This window comes from Sciurus carolinensis, chromosome 16 (assembly GCF_902686445.1).
Source record: "Sciurus carolinensis chromosome 16, mSciCar1.2, whole genome shotgun sequence".
In the NCBI taxonomy this organism is placed as follows: domain Eukaryota; kingdom Metazoa; phylum Chordata; class Mammalia; order Rodentia; family Sciuridae; genus Sciurus; species Sciurus carolinensis.
This window is the reverse complement of record NC_062228.1, coordinates 43,682,358-43,701,269: the sequence shown is the minus strand read 5'-3', so window position 1 is coordinate 43,701,269 and position 18,912 is coordinate 43,682,358. Positions and strand designations below refer to the sequence as shown.

General features: G+C 47.4%; 3 protein-coding genes across 4 annotated transcripts; 1 reads left to right on the top strand and 2 right to left on the bottom strand.

The window, feature by feature from the left end:
- Positions 1 to 4,587: 4,587 nt before the first annotated feature.
- Positions 4,588 to 14,236, bottom strand: Tbcb (tubulin folding cofactor B). Its single transcript, XM_047527651.1, has 6 exons — positions 13,952 to 14,236; positions 13,428 to 13,571; positions 8,174 to 8,270; positions 7,055 to 7,246; positions 5,006 to 5,078; positions 4,588 to 4,870 (listed from the first exon to the last, which is right to left on the bottom strand). The coding sequence occupies exons 1-6, from the start codon at positions 14,063 to 14,065 to the stop codon at positions 4,756 to 4,758; spliced, it is 735 nt and encodes a 244-aa protein (XP_047383607.1). The 5' UTR covers positions 14,066 to 14,236; the 3' UTR covers positions 4,588 to 4,755.
- On the top strand, positions 14,157 to 15,951 carry Polr2i (RNA polymerase II subunit I). Its single transcript, XM_047527679.1, has 7 exons — positions 14,157 to 14,387; positions 14,718 to 14,820; positions 14,898 to 14,952; positions 15,228 to 15,301; positions 15,394 to 15,468; positions 15,572 to 15,623; positions 15,851 to 15,951. The coding sequence occupies exons 2-7, from the start codon at positions 14,762 to 14,764 to the stop codon at positions 15,911 to 15,913; spliced, it is 378 nt and encodes a 125-aa protein (XP_047383635.1). The 5' UTR covers positions 14,157 to 14,387; positions 14,718 to 14,761; the 3' UTR covers positions 15,914 to 15,951.
- A 13-nt stretch (positions 15,952 to 15,964) lies between these two features.
- Positions 15,965 to 17,843, bottom strand: Ovol3 (ovo like zinc finger 3). 2 transcript variants are annotated; one of them, XM_047527666.1, is made up of 4 exons: positions 17,750 to 17,843; positions 17,610 to 17,674; positions 16,694 to 16,895; positions 15,965 to 16,214 (listed from the first exon to the last, which is right to left on the bottom strand). In XM_047527666.1, exons 1-4 carry the CDS (start codon positions 17,841 to 17,843, stop codon positions 16,006 to 16,008), a joined length of 570 nt encoding a protein of 189 aa, XP_047383622.1. In that variant the 3' UTR covers positions 15,965 to 16,005. The 2 variants fall into 2 exon arrangements, with proteins under 2 accessions (XP_047383622.1, XP_047383621.1); XM_047527665.1 differs by having other exon boundaries at positions 17,610 to 17,843.
- Between the last annotated feature and the right edge of the window lie 1,069 nt (positions 17,844 to 18,912).

The window sequence follows — 18,912 nt, the reverse complement described above, 5'->3', positions numbered from 1 at the left end:
AAGGAAGAAATTCCTTTTAAGAATGATCATACTCATGACTGGTGGAAAAAATTATACTCGTGACAGTGCAAAAATACGAGAAAAGGCTGGTCTCTTCCTTTGTTTGGGTAGGGGGAGGCAGCCTGAATTTTTTTTCTCTTTCCAATTAAAGGCTTGCCTGATTTCATTTCTGTTGCCATTGGGTTAAAAATTCCTGTCTTAGGGGTTGGGGAGATAGCTCAGTCGGTAGAGTGCTTGCCTTGCAAGCACAAGGCCCTGGGTTCCATCCCCAGCACCCCCCCCCAAAAAAAAAAATTCCTGTCTCTTATATCAAGTGTTATTTATTATTGGTCCTGCTTTATAGGAATGAAGCTGAAACTCAGAGGAGGAACACATACCAGTTCTTTCACTCAGCTGGGGTTGGAACCTGAGTGGTTGGTGTCAAACTCAGATGAACTCTTCCTCACTAAAGCTATTACCACCTCTCTTCACCAACTTTGCAACTTATCCCAGCTTTGCAAATGGCACAAATCAACTCAAGGAGCTATTTTTAGCATGTGAATGCTTAAATTTACTGATTTAACTCAGCTACCAAACAAAAGCAGCTTTCACTATTACTGTGTCACAGGGATCAGGTTTCTGATCAGCATAAATCACCAAAAGATTACTTCAGGTCTAAAAAGATTGGTATTCTTATTGAAATGCACCCACCACCATCACCACACACACTACCTGGCAGATATGGTGATTTCATTCCTTTTTGCCCACTGCCTGTAACCTTATTAGTAATAGAATACCACACTAAAAGACAAAAATGTTCAGTAATTATGTTTTCTTGTTTCTTTAAACTCCCAGGCAAGGGCTGTATCTAATTCATAGTTGTGTTCCTAGCATCAGACCTAATATACAGTGGGGCCTCAAAACTGTGGTTAAAAAATGTGTGTGTGGTGGGGGGGTAGGATATAGCTCAGTTGGTAGAGTGCCTGCCTGGCATGCACAAGGCCCTGGGTTCAATTCCCAGCACCACACACACCGGGGGAAAAAAAAGGCATGGACAATTGTTGCAGATAAGTTTCAGTGGATCTGGTAGAAGAAAATCCACAGCTCCTTTCTGCTGCTTCCCCTTGAGGTTTTAGATCTAGTGACCATAGATCATAGTTGAGGAATAAAGTCCATGACCTTTTTTTTTCCTCTTCTCCTTAGGTATTGGAGACTGAACTCAGCACCTTGGACATGCTAGGCAAGGAATGAGCTATATACCTAGTCTTCTTTTTTTCTTTTTCAATTTTTGAGACAGGATCTGTTTGCTTGTTACTTGCAATCCTCCTGCCTCAGCCTCTAGAACTGCTGGGATTACAGTTGTGCACCACCATACCCAGCTCATGGTCTTTTTAAACTTTTAAGTAAAGATGAATGAGAGGAAGCTGCCTCGCCCAGGAATATGTTCCAAGGCACACTTTTCATATGTGGGATCTGCTGGATTGATGAATTCTCACCAATATCAGAAGTAAAATGCACAGATCATTTCTGGGACAGATTTTTTTTTAAGAATGTGGTAAAACTTCACACCGTCTTCTCCCATGTGCCAGCACAAAGTTGACAATTTTGAGTCCCTAGAAATGGTGGAGCCACAAGACAGGATTTGGGAGTGTAAATAACCACATGGAAGTCACTACCAATCACTCGGAACACCTACATGGGACTGAGTGTAAGCAGGTTATTTGTTACAGCATCCAGTGTCATGCCAACATTTTTTTTGTGGTGTCGGAGATGAAACCCAGGGCCTTGGACATGCTAGGCAAGTGTTTACCACTGAGCTACACACTCCAGCCCTTAAGCCAACACATTGATCACCGTTCCCCATCTTTTGTGGGCACCCTTATATCATAAAGTTTAAGCACCAGGTCATTCTGAAAAGTAAGTCTCTAACCTCTAATTATGACCCAAGCTTTCATACAGCATGTTTAGTTTTCCAGTTTGGAAATTATCAGCGTGATCCTGTCCATTGCCAGTTTACCATGTTGACAACTGGAGTGTTAAAGCACACCTTGAAAGTTTGTCTAGTTCTTCCACCTCAATTTGGCAAATCTTCATGCTTGTGATCCTTACTTGGAGCTCATAGGTATGATTTTTGGGTGATCAGCAGAGTTATGGGGAGTTCATGACCATCTTGCCCCTTCTTTTGGCCTCATCATATGGAGGTGTACTCTGATGCTCAGTTTTAAAGTGAGTCTCAGATCCTCAGTGCTGATTCTTATTCTCTGGACACACTAGCTGAACTTGCTTGTAGGTAGTGGTTAGGAAGCTGGGATCACCTCCTCCAATGCTCTGACAACTCCTTGACAGGAAAGGGTTCTAAGTCTAGGGATCCTTTTCTAAAATAACTTTGCTTTTTGTAGATGGATAATTTTATCGATCTCTGTGTGGGTGCAAGTATAGGTATGTAAGTGTATCTATCCCTTCCAGGGATAAATACAAGTGGGTGCAAGTATAGGTATGTAAGTGTATCTATCCCTTCCAGGTGTTTGATGTCAGTCTCTTTTGAGTGATTTGTGTGCATGTGTGTGTGGCTCCCTAGTGTGTGTGAGAATCTGTATACAGTGGGTGCATGTGAATTCTCTTGTCTGAGTGACTGTCCTGTGTTTGAGGGAGCATCCAGATGTTTGAGGTGTTTCTGTATCTTTGCTATGTCCATGTACTTTGATGACAGGCATCAGAATAACATCAGGCTGTATGTGGGATGTGAGCAGCTTCTCAAGGATTCCCTCAGCTTGCAGGCAGTTTAACATCATTCTTAACTGTAGTTGTCCCTGCTGCTGCTTTCCCTGTCTCCAGAAGTTATAATTAAGTAATTACAATAATTAAGCAGAGTCTAATTAATAGCCATCCTACAAAGAGTCCCTCCCAGGAACTAATGAGGGGTTATCACTGCACATGCAGACACATGCATAGTGCAATTCAGGTTCCCCAGAACACACTGATTGCATATGCATATCACATGCCTAAGGATATGATATTCTCTGCCAGGTTCTGATAATGCTGTGAGGATAGGCTTCATGTCACTTCTAGTCTGTGGATTTCTTTCCTCTTTAAAATACTAAGTGAATAGGTAAGGTCTCCCACCTACAGGGACAGTGACAGGATTACTTGCTGGCCCTCAATATCCCTTCTGTCTCCCTGCTTCTGACAGTTGACTGGGGAACATGGCTGCCCCAAATAAAGACTACACTTCCCATACTCCTTTACAGTCACATGTAGCGATGTAGAAAAATTCTGACCTATGAACTAGGGATAGTTTTTAGTTTTACATCTTCCTTAAAGGCAAAGGTCTCCCCTCCCCTTTTCTTCCTCATGGTTACAGCTGATGAAGTAGGAACTGTAAGGCGTAGAAGGGAGAGCAAGACACAAGGAGATGGAAACCAGCCCTGATATAGTGTGGGGTGATCAATATATAAGCTTTTTAAAAAAAAATTTTTTTTTTAGATGTTGATAAACATTTCATTTTTTCATTTATTTCTATGTAGTGCTAAGAATCGAACCTTACACATGCTAGAGTCACAACCCCCAGCCCCCAATATATTTATTTATTTTGGTACTGGGGACTGAACTCAGGAGTGCTCTATTGCTGAGCTACATCCCCATAACTATTTATTTATTTATTTTTGCAGTGCTGGGGATTGAACCCAGGGCCTTATGCTCGTGAGGCAAGCACTCTACCAACTGAGCTATATCCCCAGCCCGTAACTTTTTATTTTTTGAGACAGGTTCTCACTAAGTTGCTTAGGGCCTTGCTAAGTTGCTGAACCTTGAACTTGCAATTCTCTTGCCTCAGTCTCCTGAGTCGCTGGAATTATAGTGATATGACAGGTGTGCACTACCATGCCTGGCTGCATGAGACTTTGTATGAAAAAGAATTACACTCTCATCTTGTTTAAGACACTATTATTGGGGCTGGGGAGGTAGCTCAGTCGGTAGAGTACTTGCCTTGTAAGAACAAAGCCCTGAGTTAGATCCCCAGCACCCAAAAAAAAAAAAAAAAAAAAAAGACACTATTATTTGGGGACTCTTTGTTAAAGTTGCAGAACATTATATGAGGTTTTTTTTTTTTTTTTTTTTTTTTTGTGGTGCTGGGGATCGAACCCAGGGCCTTGTGCTTGCAAGGCAAGCTCTCTACCGACTGAGCTATCTCCCCAGCCACGCAGAACATTATATGAAACAGCAAAGGACAAAGAACAATCATTTCACAGGCCTTTAGCTATCACTTGAAGGATAAAGGCTTGCTGACTGCCACTGTATGCCTGTAATCCCTGTGACCAGGGAGGCTGAGGCAGGAGGATCACAAGTTCAAGGCTAACCTCAGCAACTTAGCAAGGCCCTAAGCAACTTAGTGAGAATCTGTGTCTCAAAATAAAATAAAAATATAAAGGTCTGTGGATGCAGCTCAGTGGTAGAACACTCGTGAGTTCAAACCCCAGTAACCGGAAAACAAAAACAAGGATAAAGCCTCCATCCTACCCAAACTTGGTTTTGCCTAGGTCCTTATTTAATTCTCATTTACCCAGCTGTTCTCAGTTGCTTCCAAAATCATAAGAGTTCTCCACATACTTCCCAGGTTTCTGATGCATTTAATGTACAAATCTCTAAAATCAATGGGAGGGAAAAAGGTGAATAAAATTAAAATGAGGTCAGGAGCAGAGGGCCAGGGGCACACACACAGGGAGGGGCAATGAGTGGCTGAGATAGGAGCTGGAACAGGGAGATGCCCTTCCCTGGATGTCACATCTCGTCCAACCCATAGTCTTCCTCCGGGAAATCCCCCACTGTCACAACTGATGGCTTGACGAAGGCTCCGTACTTGGGCTGGCATTCGAAGTATCGTTTTCCATTCACACTGCAGAACATAATGGAGAGGCAGTGGTCAAAAGATCCCATAGGGCTCCCACTCAAAATGCCAATATGGACAGGCTCACGTTCACATAAGCATTCACAGACATACATACACAGATGTCTCAAAGGGAATAGTTACCTGCCATCGTTTTTCCCTAATGGCTCATCATAGCGAACACCAATCCAGTAGCCGGGCTTGAAATCTGTGAGTCCTGCCCAGAGGAGAAATCCTGATGAAACCTCTGGACACAGCTCACGAGGAATCTGTGCTTGCTCATCAAAGAAAGCCTGTACTGGTGAAAACCACTCCTTTTTTTTTTAAATTTGCATTCTGGGCATTGAATCCAGGACTTTGTGCATGCTAGGCAAGCACTCTACCAATTGAGCTACATCCCCAACCCTAAAACCACTCCTTGCTACCTTGATTGCTTCCACCCAGCACCACCCACGCCTTGCTACCTCGATTGCTTCCACCCAGCACCACTGCTATCTCCTGTTGGACTGAGATGGTAGCAGCTTTGCTGATCTCCTCGCTCCCACCCCTGCCCCTATTCACTCAGCACCCCTAGCCAAGAGGTTATGGGGTTTTTTTGTGGTACCAGGATTGAACCCAGGGGTGCTTAACCAATGAGCTACATACCCAGTCCCTTTTCTTAAAATTTTATTTAGAGACAGGGTCTCACTAAGTTCTTAGGGCCTCCCTAAGTTGCTGAGGCTGGCTTTGAACTGGTGATTCTCCTGCCTCATCCTCCCAACCCGCTGGGATTACAGGCGTGCACCACCACACCAAGCACCAAGAGGTCTTTGTAAAACCTAAGGGAGCTGGGTTTGGTCATACATGCCTGTGATTCCAGTGACTTGAGAGGCTGAGGCAGGAGAACTGCACATTCAAGGTAAGCCTCAGCAACTCAGCAAGACCTTGTCTCAAAACAAACAAAAAAGTATTGGGGATGTGGCTCAGTAGTAGAGTACCCTTAGTTCAATCCCTAGTACCTCCAGACACAGAAAAACCTAAGGGGGGATGGCACTGCCACCCCTCTGAGAGGCCTCAGAATAAACACTGACATTTGACCTTGAACTTCTAGTCTCCAGAAAGAGCTCTGAGAAATCTATTTCTGTTGTCACTCTGTGTGTGGTACCTGGTTAGGGCAATCCTAGGAAATTATGCATAGTCAACAACAAAAAGCAAAACAACCCCATTAAAAATTGGGCAAAGGAACAGACTAGACATTTCTCCAAAAAAAATGTACCAATGGCCAAGAAGGCATGAAATGATGCTCAACATCATTAGCTATCAAAAAGATGCAAATCAAAAACATGATGTTCTACTTCACACCCATCAGAATAACTAGAATAAAAATGATAGATAATAATTGTGCAGGTGAAGATGTGAAGAAATTGGAACTCTGCTGGTGGACATATAAAATGGTGCAGCCGCTGTGGAAAAGTCTGGCAGTTCCTCAAAAGGTTAAACACAGAATTACCATAAACACAGATTCTACTCTCAGGTATAGAGAAATGAGAACATGTCCATGCAAAAGCTTACTATATAAGAATGTTCATAACAGCATAATTCATAATAGCCAGAGTGGAAATGACCCAAATGTTCATCAACTGATGAATGAATAAATAAAACATAGTATATCTGTATAATGCAAAGTACTGATACATGCACAATATGGGTGAACCTTGAAAACACTGTTATGTGAGTACATCCAAGGACTGCATATTTATGATTCTTTTCATAGGAAACATCCAGAAAGGCAAATCTACACAGAATATAGATTAGTGGTGGGCTAGGGCTGGGGAGGTAAGGTTTCAGGAATGGGGAAAGGCTGATAATGGTTATAGGATTTCCTGTGGAGATAATGGAAAGATTCAAAATTGACTAAGGTGACGGTGGCACAATTCTCTGAACATACTAAAAACTAGTGAACTATGCACTTAAATGAGTGAGTTGTGTGATCCATGAATTTTTTCTGTGTATCTCACTTCCCCACCATCAATGCTCTGGGTTGTCACTGTCAGCTGATGGGTCTCTCTTCCCTGCTGGATTGGAATCTCCTTGAATGCCAGGTCCCTGACACTACCTACCTCAGGACAAAGCATAAGGTCACAGAGACTCTACTGAATGAATGAATGGTATCTCTCCCAGCCTTGGGATCCAGGAATCCTGTGAGCTACATACCTACATACATGACAGTGCCCCGGCGACAGGCCTGCCCAGGTGCCCGCACCTCACAGCGGCTGCCCACAGAAATGGTGCTGGCTTGGGCCTTCTCCTCGGTGAGGCGCTGGTTGGTCTCGGCTTCTTGCTGTGCTCGCTCCTCTTCACTGTATCGGCCTAGCTTGCTGCGCTTCAGAAAGGAGCGAACTGTGTCTGTGGGCAGGGTGGGGGACAGGGTCAGACCTGGTATCTGGGGCTGTGTCTCTGGCCTCTTCAGATAACATTCCAGTCACAAGGGGTCAATATTCATGGAGTATTTCTTCTAAGTGTCCGAAAGCTGTCTCCAAGCTCAAGTCTCCTACCATAGCTTTGGCCTTTCCCCATGACTCCTGGGGTCTTCCTACAATCTAGAAACTAAGCTAAAAGGATGCCACCCACCTCCAGTCCTTCACATGACCCCATCTTCTTCTTCTTTTTTTTTTTTTCCGTACTGAGGAATTAACCCAGGGGCACTGCTTTATCACTGAGCCACATCCCAGTCTTTTTTATTTTTTGAGATAGGTTCTCCATTTGCTGAGGCTGGCGTCAAACTTGCCATTCTCCTGCCTCCGCCCCCTGGGTCACTGGGGGCCTAGCAACATGACCCCGTCTTCTTACATATCCCTCCAGTCTCACGTTCACCTTCACCCAGTCCCACCACACCACACATTCTGATCCATCAGCAGATGCCTGCACTGACTGCCATTCTGCTCTGTCCTCTCCATGGCCCACTACATTCTGTCCCTATACCCCATCTGCCCCACCCCATGCCTCCATCTGGCCCTGACTGTCCCCCACAAACCAGCCTCTTGCATTCCCCACAGGCCCCATTCACCTTCCTGGGCCCTCATCTGCACCCCCATACCTGAGTCCCCACTCTGAGTCCCCACTCCCACTCCATGCCTTGTCTGTCTCAACTGCTGTCCCATGCCTTCATATGTCACCACAATCAACCTCACCCCTTCCTTCATCTTCCCAAGTCCTCTCCCCAGCTGCTGACTCCCTGTGGTGGCCCTCTCTCTCCCACCTGGCTGAGCACTACACAGGCATTCCTACTGGTCCCCACACGCCCTCACCCACTCCATCCCATGTGTTCTGTACCTGGCCTCTGGTCATAGGCTTCTTGTGAGAGCTCGAATTTTTCCACTTTGGACACGTCCTCATACTCTCCAAGGTGGGCACCACTGTGGTCAATGACCTGTGGTGAGGAAAGGGGGGTCAGCAGGTATCAGTCAAGCCAGGAAGGCCTGGGATGCTGGTGTGCAGCTGCATGCTAGAGCATTCTACACACTCCAGTTTTTCCTGAGCCCAGGAGGAGGGACAAGAGTAGGTATCTACACAGGCCATACCCCTTTCTTTCTTTTTTTTTTTTTTTTTTCTCTTTTGCGGTGCTGGGGATTGAACCCAGGGCCCTGGCCATATCCCCTTTCTAATCCCCATGCAAACCCTTGGAGGATGCACTGCCCCTAGATGTACCCTACACACTAGCATCCATATCACTGATGGCCCTGAAGTCACTGGATCTAACTGCAGAGATCAGACCTGGCTCATAGCCCTCTAGGCAGTACATTTGTCCTCTCTGGGACTCTGGGACCTTCCCAGGATGGCCCCAATCTCCAGAACCCCTCTTCTTGGGCTATTCCAAATATTCAACCACTCGCTCCAAAGGCTCCCAGTAGGCTCTGAGCTGGGCACTGGGAACGTGGTGTAAAAATAGATAACCTCAACAAATGGTGCTGGGAAAACTGGAAATCCATATGCAATAGAATGAAACTAAACCCCTATCTCTCACCCTGCACAAAAATCAACTCACAATGGATCAAGGACCTCGAAATCAGACCAGAGACCTTGCATCTTATAGAAGAAAAAGTAGGTCCAAATCTTCACCTTGTTGGCTTAGGATCAGACTTCCTTAACAGGACTCCCATAGCATAAGAAATAAAAGCAAAAATCAACAACTGGGATAGATTCAAACTAAAAAGCTTTCTCTCAGCAAAGGAAACTATCAGCAATGCAGAGAGAGAGCCTACAGAGTGGGAGAATATCTTTGCCACTCATACTTCAGATAGAGCACTAATTTCCAGAACATATAAAGAACTCAAAAAACTCTACACCAAGAATACAAATAACCCAATCAACAAATGGGCTAAGGATATGAACAGACGCTTGACAGAAGAAGATCTACAAGCAATCAACAAACATATGAAAAAATGTTCACCATCTTTAGTAGTAAGAGAAATGCAAATCAAAACTACACTAAGATTCCATCTCACCCCAATTAGAACGGCGATTATCAAGAATACAAGCAACAATAGGTGTTGGAGAGGATGTGGGGAAAAAAGGTACACTCATACATTGCTGGTGGGGCTGCAAATTAGTGCAGCCACTCTGGAAAGCAGTGTGGAGATTCCTTAGAAAACTTGGAATGGACCCACCATTTGACCCAGCTATCCCACTCCTTGGCCTATACCCAAAGGACTTAAAATGAGCATACTACAGAGATGCAGCCATATCAATGTTCATAGCTGCTCAATTCACAATAGCCAGACTGAAACCAACCTAGATGTCCTTCAATTGATGAATGGATAAAGAAACTGTGGTATATATATACAATGGAATATTACTCAGCTATAAAGAATAATAAAATTATGGCATTTGCAGGCAAATGGATGAAACTGGAGAATATCATGCTAAGTGAGATAAGCCAATCTCAAAAATCCAAAAGGCAAATGATCTCACTGATAAGCAGATGATGATACATAATGGGGGGTGGGAGGGGGGCAAGAATGGAGGAAGGAGGGACTATATAGAGGGAAAAGAGGGGTGGGAGGGGTGGAGGGGAAGGAAAAAATAACAGAATGAATCAAACATCATTACCCTATATAAATGTATGATTATGCAAATGGTATGCTGTTACTCCATGTACAAACAGAAACAACATGTATCCCATTTGTTTACAATAAAAATAAATTAAAAAAAAAAAAATAGATAACCTCTCTGGTCGGGCAGTGCTTATTCTGCTGGTAGCATGGTGGCGGCAGGGGACCAACCACCATGCCATGGTGTTTCAGATACATGTACTAAATATCACTTGATGGCCAGGGCTGGAGAGAAAAAGACGACAAAGAAAGAAGATAAAGGAGCATGGGAAGGTGGTCAGGGCAGGCTTTCAAAAGGAGGGGATGGGCCTGGGGAGATAGCTCAGCTGGTAGAGTGCTTGCCTCACAAGCACAAGGCCCTGGGTTCAATCCCCAGCACCGCAAAAAAAAAAAAAAAAAAAAAAAAAAAAAATCAAAAGGAGGGGATGTCTGAGCCAAAGCCTGAAGGATGAGAAGGAGCAGCAGGTGTGAAAGCCAGAGTCAGACACATCCTTGACCTTCTGGAGGAGGAGAGGTCAGTGTCGGTGCAGTGAAGGGAGTCAGTGGAAGAACGGGCAAGACAACAGATCATTGTAGACTTTGGGTTTTACCTGGAGTGTGGTGAAGAGATGGCTCTCATATGGCCCAGGGGTTCATAGGTTCCCTCTGCTGCAGACTGCTGGGGTAGGGATGGGAGCAGAGAGGCCAGGGAGGAGGCTCCCGGGGTATCCAGGTGAGAGGGGGTGCAGGCTGGACCAGGGTGAGTGCAGTTGAGAGTGGGGGAAGAATTTAGATTTTGGATGATTTTGTAGGTGGCATCAACAGGGTTTGTGACAGATGGGATGTGGGAGAGAGGGAAAAAGAGGGATCAAGGACAACTCCAAAGTGTTTGGCCTAAACCACTAGGCTAACATGGCAAAATGAAAATGGTCCTTACCTCTGGATCAAGGATCACTAAGAATCTATTCCCTCTGTCATGAAGTTTTTAAAGTTTGAAGATCTGTTATTTTCAGCAGTGCATGCAGCTGATATTTACCAACAGAAAAGGAATTTTAGAAAAAAACCCCAAATTCCCAGAGGTTCCAACTCTGGACACTGTCCTTGTGGCCTGGGAGATTCCTGAATCACATAGGTGTGAAACCCTCCTGACTGAGGGTGCCACCGCTCATGAATGACTCACTTGCATCCCTAGGCTGTGGCTGCCTGGTCAACCCCAAGTCTCAGTTCTGTGGGCCCAGCAGAGTCCCGACTCATACCCACTATAGTCCTAGCCTCATGACTTCATCTGGACTCTTGTAGCACTCCTTCTGTCCCCCAGTCTGCTCCCTACCTGCAGTCCAAGGCAGCCTGTGAACACCTGAATCAGAGCAGGTTCAGGTTCCTTCCCAGCTTCTACTTCCTTCCCCCACAGTCCCTGGCACCCACTGTGCTCCCTCCCACCTCAGGGTGTTTGCATGTGCTGTGCCCTCCTGCTGGAGCACCTTTTTCCCTTTTCTGTAGGTCTCTGATCAAGCAGCACCTGCTCCAGGAATCCTCCCAGACCTCACTGATGGGTCAGATATGCCAGCAGAGTGTCTCCCAGCTCCAGGATCTCCTGCAAGGCCCTCATCTAAAACTGACTTTCATATTTGCTCCTGTGATCATTTGGCTAACATCTACATCACACACTGAACACAGCTAAAACAGGGATATAGATGTTCAATGAACAATTATTGAATAACAAAGAACAGAAAATAAATAACCAGTACTATGGGCACATGACCAAAGGAAAAGTTCCATCAACAGTTCATGGGGCTGGGGAGATAGCTCAGTTGGTAGAGTGCTTGCCTTGTAAGCACAAGGCCCTGGGTTCGATCCCTGCACCCAAAAAAATAAATAGCAACCATCAACAGTTCATGCTTAAGAAAGTAAATTCCATCCTGAAGTTGAGTTTTGTCTTCTACAAAATGGGGATAATCATACGATCTTCTTGGTCTTTTTTTTGGGGGGGGGGGCGGGCAACATCCTCAGATCTTTTTATTTTTATTTTTATTTTATTTATTTATTTTTTTTTTGCGGTACTGGGGATCGAACTCAGGGCCTTGTGCTTGAAAGGTAAGCACTCTACCAACTGAGCTATCTCCCCAGCCCTCTTTTTATTTTTTATTTTGGGACAGGGTCTTACTAAGTTGCTGAGGTTGGCCTTGAACTTGCAATCCTCCTGCCTCAGCCTCCCAAGTTGCTGGGATACAGGTGTGTGCCCCTGTACTTGGCTTCCTGGTCTTATGGAGTCAATTCATCATTCAACAATGATTCACTGAGTATCCTCTGTGCCACGCATTGTTTTAGATGCTGGGGACACAGCAATGAACCAGAGAGATGAAAATTTCCACTCTCCTGGACACTCAAATACGGGAGACGAAATAAACCAGACAAATGAGAAAAATCCAGAGTATGTCAGAGGGTGAAATGAACTAACAGCAAAAATTTGAAATATAGTTGGATGCGATGGCAATACATCTGTAATCCAAGTTCCTTGGGAGGCTGAGGGAGGAGGATTCCAAGTTCAAAGCCAGATGGACAACTTAGTAAGACCCTGTGTCAAAACAAAAAATTAAAAAATCCAAAATACAGAACAAAGAGGGGGAAAAGGGATGAAATTATAATTCCATTTTAGGCAGGCAAAGGTGTCACTTGAAATGTGACCTTATTTTTGGTACTGGGGACTGAACCTAGGGGCACTTTACCACTGAGCTATACCCCCAACCCTTTTATTTACTAATTTTGCGACAGGGTCTCACTAAATTGCTAAGGGGCCTCACTAAATTGCTGAGGCTGCTCTTGAACTTGCGATCCTCCTCTTCAGCCTCCAGAGTTGCTGATATTACAGGCACATGCCATCGTGCCAGGCAAAATATGACATTTTAAATAAATATAAGAAGGAAGGGGGAAGCCATGTGGACATATAAAGAGATAATTATTCATGGAAAAAATATAATACATATAATACAGTACATGCAAAGGCCCTAAAGTAGAGTTCACCTGGGATGTCTAAGGAGCAATGTGGCAGGTGAAGACAGGTGGGAGAGGAAAATGTTGAGGAGAGAAAGAACAACACTGGCACAAGGACATTCTCTGTGTTCTAGCTTCTCCCAATTTGTCTAGCTGTATTGCTCACAGTGGCTCACCTTATGCTCTAGAACTCTACACTTTTTGGATGGACACTTGGCATGCCCCTCCGACCCCTTTGCTCAAATGTGCCTTCTTCCAGGAAGCTCTTTTTGAAACTTCCAGGTGGAGTCAAGCATCATTTCTGAGTACCCCCAGTTCCCTGAGCTCTCACTATCCTAGCCCAGACCACTATGGACTGCCACCATCTATTAGTGTCTGCCTGTGCTGGACTTGGGACACCATGAGGATAGGGCCTACATGGGTTATTACACAGGGCAAAGCACAGCAAATATTTGTTGAATAAATGAATGAATGAGGTATGGGATTCCCAGCTAGGGTGGCCTCACGTGGATGCGGCAGCCATCGTCTACAGGATAGGAGCCCAGCAGTGCATCCTCCTGATCCAACTTGCTGTAGAATTTGTCATCAACTCCATACAGCTCCAGTTCCATGCACGAAGCAGGACTGCCCACCACCAGCTCCAGTTTACACTGTGGGAATGAGGAGAAAGGATGTCAGCGATCCCATCATCTGCCCTGAGGCTCCGCCTCCTCTTAACAACAACCATCACCCCATCCTGTCTTCTCCAAAAGACCCCAACACCCAGGGCGGAGGGGGTCCTGAGGGGCCTTGCCGGCCCCACCTCCTCTGCTCTTACTCCTGCCTTCTGGAGCATCTATTTTTTCTCTGGCCCCGCCCCTACTCCCTGGAATCTCAGATTCTCTCCTGCCCCATCTGCAGAGTCGGGTCCCCAGTTTCTGCAACACCAGAGATCTCTAGCCCCGCCCCCTACCTTCAGGCCCCTCCCCATCTTCGGGAAACCCCGCATTTTCTTTGCCCCACCCCTCTAGACCCCGCCCTCCAGCCACACCTTGAACTCAGCGATGGTGAGGCTCCGGCTGTACCGCTTCTCAGAGCGGAAGCTGTTAAGGGAGCTGCTGATGAAAACAGTCACTGTGGGCGCCGATATCCCCGCCACCTCCATTTCGCCGCGCCCTGCAGTGACCCGCAAGCCCTGTTCAGCCGTCTCACACCGGCTCCGCCGCCGCTGCTTCTGGGATATCAGCCCCGCCCCCCGCTCCGGGACCAGGCCAATCCATACGCTCCCGCTTTTAGGATCCACCAATCGCCGTCGTCCCTTCTCCACCGCCAGGAAGAGGCCTCTCCCTCATTCTTGGGTAGACCCAGCCAATCCCGAGAGGCCTTCCATAGTTCACAGTTCTTCCAATAGCCGCACGGGAAACGGCCAGGTCGGGCAGAGGCTGAAGCTGGGAGGAAGGACTGGCAGGAGTCCCAATCCGCGAAGGGTAAGCTTTGCGCGTGTGTAATGGCCTGGATCCAAACAGAGTGATGGCTTCTTCCATTTATGCCCTGTACCTTGGGGGTTACTTTGCGCATCATATTCCCGGGTTTTGTACTATATCCATCGTATTCTGTAAGCTGGGGAGGCGAAGTCCCGAAATCGGAAGCAATTACCATAGGATAGTTAAAAAAAAAAAAAAAAAAAACGAGGGAAGCAATCGGCCAAACCTAAGCGCCTAGAGAGATGAGCACAGGCTACCGACAGCTTGTACACGTGCGCGGCTCCGCCCCTCTTTGGCGCTGCTACTTGGCCTGACCCTTTCCGCGACCTGTAGCGCGGCGGAGCAAGTGCAGAAGGCTTGGCGGGCAGTGAGTCGCCATGGAGCCAGACGGGACGTACGAGCCGGGCTTCGTGGGTATTCGATTCTGCCAGGAATGGTGAGAAGGGGAAGCAGGTGCGGAAGGGGAACAAGGACTGGCTCAAGGGCTGACCTCTGACTTCCCCCTCTCTACAGTAACAACATGTTGTACCCCAAGGAAGACAAGGAGAACCGCATTCTGCTTTATGCGGTGAGTGCGAGCTTGCAGGCCTCCCCCGAGGTCTCCAGCCGCCCACCGCTTCCCCTCATGACTTCGTGCTACTCTGTATGACACATACACTCCCTGTTCACTTCCGAGGTGTACTGGTCTCGCCTGCTATCACTTTCTTGTCTTGTCCATCCCGGAGTTGACTCCATCCTGCCCGTAAATCCCTCCGGCATTCTCCCTACCCTCCCATCCTTTTGGTGACCCCCAATCTCTTGGTGATCCGTCCCCTGCTTCCCGCCACATTCGCTCTCTCGCAGTGCCGGAATTGTGATTACCAGCAGGAAGCCGATAACAGCTGCATCTACGTCAACAAAATCACGCACGAAGTGGAGTGAGTGTCGAGACCAGGGACTGGGGACAAGGGTGTTTGTTGTCTTATGAGGCCCACTCTGAGCATATTTATTCACCTCCGCATTCCTGCAGCGAACTGACCCAGATCATTGCTGATGTGTCCCAAGACCCCACATTGCCGCGGACCGAGGACCACCCATGCCAGAAGTGAGCGTGCACGTAGCATTGGGGCGGGAGCATGGCTTGTCCTACTGAGTGCTGGAGAGAGGTGGGAAAGGTATTAAACTGAGGGACTGTACCATTCCTTCAGGTGCGGCCACAAGGAGGCGGTGTTCTTCCAGTCACATAGTGCCCGGGCTGAGGTGAGTGGCAGCAAAGTTTCCTGGGAACCTGGGGCTTGGTCCTTTCCTGTGGTCGGAGATATCAATATTGGGAATCCTGCCCTTCCCTGAATCCTGGGCTGTGTGTACCCTTACAATTGGGAAAGTTCCCTTGGCTTTTCTTTTCCGATGAGGCCCTGCTGGGTGGAGGGTCCTATGCTGTACTCCCCAGGCTCCAGAACCTTCTAACCATGCATCCTTTCTGCCAGGACGCCATGCGCCTGTACTATGTGTGCACTGCCCCACATTGTGGCCACCGCTGGACCGAGTGACCCCTCCCTCTTTATTATAATAAATGCCAGGTTCTGTTTGTGTGTTTCCTGTATTTATTTGCTTCACGGGTAGGATGCTGGTACAGTCTCACTCAGGTGGCCCCATGCAGGGTGCGGTGCTGTGCATAGGCATCGGGCCGTGAACTGGTGAATCCACAGTCCTCACACACGTGCAACTTCTCCCTGCGCTCACGGTAAGCATAGCTGGCTGGCTGCCCGTGCACCTTGGCAAGATGTGCTTCCAGGGAGCATCGCTGGGTAAATGCTTTACCGCAGGCTCCACAACGGAATGGCCGGATTCCTGTGAAAAGGAGGCATAGAGTTGGGCAGGGAAATGGCCATATAACTAAAGGTTTGCCACCTTTCTCTCCAAAATTGAGCATTTCCTGTCCCTATTCCAAACTCATCAAGCTCCTATTTATGACCCATTTGCTCCCTCCCCCAGTATAAACATCGGCCAGACCCCTGTGACCACCATCCCTCCCTAGAAAATTCCTTACCCCAGGGAGGAAGGTGAGAGGTGTTTATTAGCACCCTGCAATCTGGGACCTGAATTCTGTGGCCATAATCTCTCCACCACCAGACCCTACTGTGGCATCACCTTACACTCACTTGCTGGGGGGGGGGGTCTGAGGTGCATCACGTCTCAAGCCTCCTGTTACCGGTGTCCCTACCCTAGGTACATAAAACACTGGGAATTCCACATTCAGGGCACCTGCCTTCATTCTGTCACCATCCCACCTGGCCCAGAAGCTCCTCCCAGTTCTTGCCACTGCTCACCAGTGTGAGTCCTCATGTGGCGCTTGAGATCGAAGGCATCGTGAAAGCCCTTGCCACAACAGCGGCACACATGGCGGCGAGCCGGACTGTGGCACTTGAGGTGCCGAGTCAGCATGCGCTGCAGTGGGAAGGCTTTGGGGCAGAGAGGGCAGCCAAGTGTCCCAGGGCCCCTGGGAGCAGAGGTCAGGGTTCCCTGCATGGGCTGCCAAAAGGATGCAGAAGTTAGCACCTCTAACTGGACCCTGCCCAGCCTTTGTTACTCGGTATTTAAGTATGAAGTACCCAGAAGCATAGGATGAGGAAGGCTGGAGTCTGATCAGTGCAAACACATGCCACCCTCTCGCCAAGGCCTTTCCTATCCAAACCCCATCACTCTTACCTTGCTTGGCATTTCTCTATAGCAAGTGTCATCTTCCAACATACTTTTTTAGTTTTATGTCTGTCCTCAGCCCACACCAGAAATTAAGATCCATTAAAGTGGATTTTTATCTTACCATTGCTAAATGCTTCAGTACCTGGCTCACAATAAATACTGAAATAACCTTTATCACATTTGCATTCTGGCTAGTTCTTTCATTCTTGCATGCACAGCTGAAATACTCCTGAGAGAAGCCAGTGCCTCTTAGTTCCTATCCTCTTATCACCTTGTCCCATGTTCTGACATAAAAATGAACCACCATCCACTTGTTCCCTGGAATCCTTTTCTGCCCCGCTTGGACATAGAGATCTCTGGGGCACCATCTGCAGCTGTCTACCCTGGGAATATGGGGCTTAATTGAGACCTAACTGAGCTCATTCGAGGATAAGGAGTAGCATTCCCAGGAGAGAAAACATCTTGAGGTTGAAGGGCACGTGCAAACACGACCAGGAGTAAGGGGCAAAACAACTGGGGTCTGTGGGTCAGCTGCAGACTCACCACTGCCCAAGGGTCCCCAAGGCGAGAAGGATGGTGTGCGGGTGGCACTGCCAGGCTGCTGCAGTCTGAGGAGAGAAACATGGTGGTGACGCCTTGCCTCTTCGCCGGCCCCTTATCCCCAGACACAGTGAGGGGCCCACCTGGAACATAGGCATCTCCCCGGAGCTGGTCAGGCAGGTGGCCCCAGTTAGGTGGTTGTGGACGCCGACTCCTCACCAGGAAGACTCGAGGCATCACCTCGGGAATGGAGAGATGGTTCCTCACATGCAGAGTTTCCTCCTCCACCTGCTGTCAGACCTCAGCCCAGGGCAACTATCCCAGGTGGGAAGGGAGGGGGATGCCATGGAGGAACCTCTTTCTCTTTATGCAAATTTTGTGACGAACCCAGGGAGTAGACTTTGCTGACTCTAGTTACCTGTATCCAAGGCCTGCCATTCATCCCCCTTTTTGAAGGCCAGGTTCCTGAGGGAACTCTTCAGCCTCCAGAGACAGATAAACAGTAGTTGGGAAGCAATAAGACTCAGAGAGAGGATCAAGCATGGGGAAAAGATCCTAGACAGCTCTGCGGGACGGAGAGAGGAAGGAAACATGGCCCCAGGACTGGCAGGACAAAGGACTTGAGCATTGTTTGCCAGGCAAATCAGTCACCACCGGACATCCAACAGTCTGCTTGGTTATTCAAATCACAGCAGCTGTCTGAGGAAGCAGGGGAGGGGGTGGCTGTGATTGTCCTGCTTCGGAGGATGTAGGGAGGACAGCAGAGTCAATAGGTAAGGTCCAGGCTGTGCATCCTCAGGCAGGAAGGAGGCTCTGCCTCTCTGGTCTTCAGAGGCCCAAAAGCTGTTGTAGTCAGAAGCTCTATTCAGGTATATCAGGCATTAAAATACTGGTTTTTAAAAATAGTTCAGCTCCTGGGGCTGGGGTTGTGGCTCAGTGGTAGAGCGCTCGCCTCTCGTGTATGAGGCACTGGGTTCGATCCTCAGCACCACATAACATGAATAAAATAAAATAAAGGTATTAGGCTGGGGATATAGCTCAGTTGGTAGAGTGCTTGCCTTGCAAGCACAAGGCCCTGGGTTCAATCCCCAGCACTGCCAAAAAAAAAAAAAAAAAGGGGGAAAGGAAAATAAAGGTATTGTGTTCTCTATAACTAAAAAGGAGTTGAAAAAAGAAAAAATGGTGCAGCTCCTATGGCTGCCTAGAATACTGTTCTTCCCTTTTCCCCTGTCTGGAAACTAAAGGGGGTCACCTGATATAGCCAGTGGCCTCCTATACCTTACCCCAGCACTCTATTCAGACTGTT

Excerpts from the sequence above, each read along its gene's own strand:
- Tbcb (XM_047527651.1), bottom strand. The coding sequence starts at position 14,065 with ATGGAGGTGGCGGGGATATCGGCGCCCACAGTGACTGTTTTCATCAGC. Across the intron at positions 8,271-13,427 it reads ACGATGGCTGCCGCATCCAC|GTCATTGACCACAGTGGTGC; the intron begins GTGAGGCCACCC and ends TCCTCACCACAG. Across the intron at positions 5,079-7,054 it reads GGGCACTGTCATGTATGTAG|GACTCACAGATTTCAAGCCC; the intron begins GTATGTAGCTCA and ends TCCTCTGGGCAG.
- Polr2i (XM_047527679.1), top strand. The coding sequence starts at position 14,762 with ATGGAGCCAGACGGGACGTACGAGCCGGGCTTCGTGGGTATTCGATTC. Across the intron at positions 14,821-14,897 it reads ATTCGATTCTGCCAGGAATG|TAACAACATGTTGTACCCCA; the intron begins GTGAGAAGGGGA and ends CCCTCTCTACAG. Across the intron at positions 15,469-15,571 it reads GAGGACCACCCATGCCAGAA|GTGCGGCCACAAGGAGGCGG; the intron begins GTGAGCGTGCAC and ends CCATTCCTTCAG.
- Ovol3 (XM_047527665.1), bottom strand. The coding sequence starts at position 17,843 with ATGCCTCGAGTCTTCCTGGTGAGGAGTCGGCGTCCACAACCACCTAAC. Across the intron at positions 16,896-17,609 it reads TTGGGGACCCTTGGGCAGTG|CCCATGCAGGGAACCCTGAC; the intron begins GTGAGTCTGCAG and ends TCCTTTTGGCAG. Across the intron at positions 16,215-16,693 it reads CCACATGAGGACTCACACTG|GAATCCGGCCATTCCGTTGT; the intron begins GTGAGCAGTGGC and ends TCCTTTTCACAG.